The 5,838-nt window shown below is 42.4% G+C and overlaps 1 protein-coding gene across 1 annotated transcript; it reads left to right on the top strand.

The window, feature by feature from the left end:
• Positions 1-648: 648 nt before the first annotated feature.
• On the top strand, positions 649-5,616 carry LOC148116510 (interferon-induced transmembrane protein 1-like). The gene is made up of 2 exons (XM_087881280.1): positions 649-1,000; positions 4,947-5,616. Exons 1-2 carry the CDS (start codon positions 746-748, stop codon positions 5,097-5,099), a joined length of 408 nt encoding a protein of 135 aa, XP_087737406.1. The 5' UTR covers positions 649-745; the 3' UTR covers positions 5,100-5,616.
• Positions 5,617-5,838: the final 222 nt, after the last annotated feature.

The raw sequence follows: 5,838 nt of genomic DNA on the forward strand, positions 1-5,838 counted from the left end.
AAACCTTATGTGGTCCTGTCCACTATTAAACCAGCTTTCCAAGCAGTCTCCATGTTTCTAGTGTCTTTCTTCCCACTTGGAACTGAACCCAGATGGACATTTCTTCCAACACAAGTGTCTGGTATTTTTTAATATTCTTGATAGCAATCAGGTGAATTGATCTAAACTTAAGGGTAACCACAGGAGGTTATTGGTTAACCACAATAAGTAAGGTACAAGTGCCTGTTCCATATTGCTAAACTACGTTTTGTAAAGATTAGCTTTAGACAGATAAAATCAGACCAAGAAATCATACATTCAAGGTAAAGAAATGTACAGGAAATGTACAGGTCCCACTCTGATTGGCAAACAGTGGTTTATGTGTTCTAGCACATCTAGCACCCATGACCACAGTTAAATCTGTTTTCAAAGTAACTTAATTTTCAGGGCCAGATGGTATTAACTTTAGTTACACAGAATTCTTTGTTGAGCCTACAGGGTTACGAAAGTATTATTATTCCTCTAAGTAGAAATGCATCTTCAAAAATATGATGATCCGCCGTATTCTTCAAGGACACATAGCGAAACTTAAAATCATCTTCTCCCCGAGAAGTATCCTGAAGAGCCAACTTTCGATTCCCGAACGGGGACCGCCTTCCCCGTCGACAACGGGGCGTGATCTCCCGCCTCCCAGTTCTGTGCAGGCAAAATCGCTCAGTCCCACTTTCAGAGCCTTGTGGTCGTCCGCTTCCTCCCCTTGGAAAAGATGGCGAACCCAATCCAGTTCTCCCACTCGCTGCAGGGCCAGGCAGGTTTGCCGAGTTATGAGCAGCTGAAGGAGGAACACGATATGGGAATCCTCGAGGCTTCCGGGGTGCCGCCTGGGGCCACCGTGATCCGCATGCACTCGCCGCAGGTCTATACAACGCCGCCCCGCGACCATATCATTTGGTCCCTCTGCACCACCTTATACTTCAACGTTTTCTGCCTTGGGTTTTGTGCCTTGGTTTATTCCGTGAAGGTGAGAAAAGGCGCTGGGTGTTGTTGTGTGCATTTCCCGCTTCTCCGCCCTTCCCGCTCGTTCCCAGGGGCATATTTTGGGGGGAAAAACGAGGTTCCGATCGGACGCTTGCGTTTTAAAAGTTAACTGGCCTAAGAACTCGATCCTAACTATCGGTACTCCGACCTTCGCGGGATTTCTAATTAGCAGTGGGTTCATTAAGGCCATTTACCTTTACCTTTACATTTAAGGTCGTGCCGCTGTAGACCGCCGGGCCGGATTCGCGAATTGATTTTCCTCCTTTGGAGCCTAAACCGAGCTTTGGAGGAAAGAAATCGCCTGCCGTGGTTGGGAGTGACTTGGTCCTCTTTTAAGATAGTCCAGTATCTCTATACAAGCGGAAAGCTACCTTGAACTAGAGAGCTAAAGCCAGGTAGCTCAGAGAAGGGAATCAATGCGGCTGCCCTATGTAATGTAAAGTGGAAATTCCGCACGAAAAAGGAGTCTGCTCTCCCCCCCCCCACCGCGCGTTTTTTTTTGTTTTTTTTTGGCGTTTATTGTATAAACCATACATTTACTATTCTGTAATTTCTTCTTCTCGTTGGCTGGATTTGCAAATCATCGGTCATATTTATTCTAATAAGTTGTGTGAACCCAGCCTAAAGACTTAGTTATTGGTTGTCACCTGAAAACTTTTATTTTTTAATTTTTAAATGTTTAAGCCAACTGTACATTGTGCATGGTGTATACCATTTCTCATTTTGAAGGGGGAGTTGTTTCCCCACAGCTGTAAGATATTTTTATTTATGTTTATCCCATCTTTAATACTTTAATAAAGAAGTTGAGGCAGTGAACATACCAAATACTCATTCTTTCTCCTGTTTTCTCCACAACAACCCTCTTGTGAGGAAGATTGGGCTGAGAGGGAGAGAGAGAGTGACTGCCCACCCAGCTGGCTTTCATGCCTAAGGCAGGACTGCTACTCAAGTCTCCTGGTTTCTAGCCTGGTGCTGTGCTTGAACATGCATGTTTATTACTTCATAATTCAATATTTCATGGGGTGGCAAATGATGTTCTTAAAAAGAATGATCTGTGTAGTGATATGAAGATACTGTTTTGATACACCCTGGGGCACTTACACAGGCAAGTTAACACCTGAGGCTGCATTTGTTAAGCTATGCATTGGCAGGTATGAAGCAGCCTTAAATCTTGAAAGAATTAAGGAATGAAAGTATCTGAGTAGCATATCAGTAGCATATTGCCATCTTGTACAGTTTTTACAGGCAAGAGAGAACTGGCCAAGTTTACATAGTACATTGGGAGCTGAATGTTAGGTGAACTTGGCTAGTTATGGTTTATTCAGGAATCTATGATGAAACAAATCCTGACTTAATGTTGAAAAAAATGCTTCTGCTTTCTAAGATTGCAGAACTTTTCTGCAAATACTGAAGTGTAAATACAATATTTGCATTTTTGTACATTCGGTCCTTACATTCAGTTTTCTATAGTGGGTATGCAGGGTGTCCAGCCATAGAGAAGAACATGGTATATCTCCATCTACTACTATGCTTGGCATCTGATGGACCTGCTCTGGGAATCATCACCAGACATCTGAGTTATTTTGCCCATGTGTGCAGCTGAATTCATGCATTCTGCTAAGCTTTATCTCATGAGCTTTTCCATGGATGATGTAGGAAGAAACATCCTTCTGGGTCCTGCTCCAAGTGGGGAAAAAGACACTGGAAACATGGAGACTGCTTGGAAAGATAGTTTAATGGTGGACAGGATCACATGGTTTGAGTTCCTGAACAGAAAAAAAGGGAGGAATACAGCCAGTTCACGGGTTTTTATGCTCTCCCTGGCTTTGAACTTTCTGGGGCCCAGAAAGAATATCCCGATTGGTTGTCAGACTCCCAGGGGGTGGGGGTCTTAGCTAGCCTTGCTTGCTGACTGATGTAATCTTTCCAGGTGCCATGTGGTGAGTTTCTGTCTAGATGGGTCCCATTGTGTTAGTTTCTGTTGCTATTGTGTTGCAGATGAAGGTCCATTGACAAAGATTGAGTTTCTGCCTCTAGCCCATGAACAAAAGGGTGGGGGCAGGAAGGTGGGAGCTGCTTTGTCTTTAAAACATGCTTCTCCATTTCTCATCCAGGGAAACATAATATTCTGCCTTTTTAATATTTCCCAAAATATTTCATTCTTCTAGGAAAGGGATGGGTGCTAACTTCCTACAATGTTGCTGAGAAATTCAAGTTGTCCACACTGCCAATACAGTTATCATACTGCATATTTCCTGATGTGAATTAATCTGTCCAATCATTATAATTTTCTGCACTTTGTTTGGAATATAATTTAAGATATAATCCATAATACACAACATTGACAAATCAATTTAGATAATTTCACAGAATAGCTCACTGGTAGAAAAATGAGATGTCTAACCCAGTGCAGAGAATTCTAACAAAAAGCCAGATTAATTCACATATACAAGTATGCTGCATGATAATTGTACTGGCAGTTGGACAACTGAAACTGAGTTCCTTAATTTTCAGTTACTGCTTTTGCATCTAAAACCCAAGCTTTCTGAAGCACCAGTTTTAAAATGCAATGGGTGGAAAGAGGAACTTCACTTCAAAGGGAGTAATCCTACTCTTAAAGCTGCAACTGAGTGCAGTGAAATCAAAATTAAGCTCACCTGAGGAAATTTATATAGAAGTGCAATGAAAAATGCCTGTTCTTAAAGAGATCTTGGTATGTACGGCCTCCCAAAACATAAAGAGAAGTGTATGATGCTTCTTTGAATTCATTGATTTCTAAATTTGCTACTCCTCAGTGTAGACAATAATCCAGACTACTGCAGACACAACTGTACAGCCACATTTTACATGCATTAAAAGAGTTAGTGTTAAGCTATTAAGGTAGACCTCGACTTACAAACATTTGTTTAGTGACCATTTAAAAAATTACACCTGAAAAAGGTGACTTATAACCATTTACACTTAGGACTATTACAGGTTCCCTGTGGTCACCTGATCAAAATTAGAATGTTTGGCAACTCACATGTATTTATGACGGTTGCTGTGTCCTAAGATCATGTGATCATTCTTTGCAATCTTCTGACAAGCAAAGTCAATGGGGAAGCCAGATTCACTTAACCATATTACTAACTTAAAAACTGCAGTGATTCGTTTTACAACTGTGGCTACAAAGGTTATAAAATGGGGCAAAACTCGCTGAACAACCATCTTGTTTAGCAATGGAAATTTTGAGTTCAATTGTGGTTATAAATCAAGAATACCTGTACCTAACCTAAACAGGCTGTTTCCTGAAAGTGGGGAAGAGTAATGGGAGCCATGCAACGTAATTCCAATTATATTTCTGGAGTACTGTAAGGCAGTGGTCCCCAACCTTTTTATCGCCGCGGACCAATCAGCCTTTGATAATTTTACCGTGGCCCACTGAGCGCGCGCAGGGGTGGGGGCTTTGGGCCACACGTGCGTACCTGCGCGGGGCTCTCTTCCCTGGAGCCTTTGCGCACGGCCCAGGAGCTTTTGCGCACGGCCCAGGAGCCTTTACGCTGCAGCGTTCATGTCCCCCGGCCGCTGCGCGGCCCGGTGCCAGGTACTCCACGGCCCGGCACTGGTCCGCGGACCGGGGGTTGGGGACCACTGCTGTAAGGCAAAGACAAAAATGTGTTCGCTTCCTAGAAACCATAATTCATGTAACGAACAATATTGCAAGTTTCAGCCACATTTGTTCTACATAGCTCATCTTTGCAAATGAGATGTTTTGGCCTGTTCTCAGTTCCCTGATTATGTCAACATGGTATTAATGGATGCATTTCTACTGTTTTGCAGAGAATATTTTCTTTTTAGTTTGGAGCCATAATTGAAGCTCAGGAGGCTGACAATAGTTCGTCTATGGGTTGCTTCTAGTAATGGATCTTTTCTTTCTTCTTTCCTAACAGGCCAGAGATCGCAAAGTGATTGGGGATTACAATAGTGCTGCCAGCTATGGCTCTACTGCCAAGTGCCTGAACCTTGTTGCCCTCCTGCTGAACAGCCTGGGTCTTGTTACTATCATTGTCGTCATTGTAATAGTGTTCTCTCAAAATCACTGAACCATGCACCAGCACAATTATCTTTTGAAAACTATCCACCTCCTATCCTTGATAAAAAAGCTATATCTTGGTGGTTGACCTTCTCCCTTCACCCCTAATCCTAGTGTGGTGTTGTTTTGAAAACAGCTCTTGCTTTGAGAAACTAGTAGTGTACAGCAACTGCAACAATGGCTCTCTTACCAATGTCAAGTTGGAAGTGGCCAAGGGTCCATCTCAAGAGCTGGAATGTATAATTGCATTATGTGTGATTTCAGACTGTTTCTTAAATATTACACATGGCTTTGCTGCCTCTTTGGCACTCCTGGCTTATTTTTCTACTGGTTATTCTCAGGTAGCCTTTTCTTCTATTGAATGTTACTGATCTGGAAGGATCATGGTGTAACCTGAGGGAAAGAATCACTCTGTGCTGTTTTTTGTATTTTTCTATGGCTTTTGTAATAGAAAATGCCTTTAGAGATTGTCTTATATTCTAAAATAATTATTCAATTTTTTTCCCAAATAAATTGTATGGGCTTGATCATGTTTGTAGGGTTTTTAAGGAGCTACAACCCATCGCAGTGAAACTGAGCTTATAAAATGTACCTCTGCTATAAGACTGGTGTTAACCTGAAGTACCTGCACATTGTGTATTCCAGCTACCATCTGATGGCATTTCCATAGTATCTTGGAGATGGCTCATAAGTAGCCATTCCCCCTATACCAGTGGTGGTTGCTACTGGTTCGCCCCAGATCGGGTGAA

The sequence above is a fragment of the Pantherophis guttatus genome, chromosome 1 (genome assembly GCF_059756535.1).
Source record: "Pantherophis guttatus breed Tessera chromosome 1, ASM5975653v1, whole genome shotgun sequence".
Taxonomy (NCBI): domain Eukaryota; kingdom Metazoa; phylum Chordata; class Lepidosauria; order Squamata; family Colubridae; genus Pantherophis; species Pantherophis guttatus.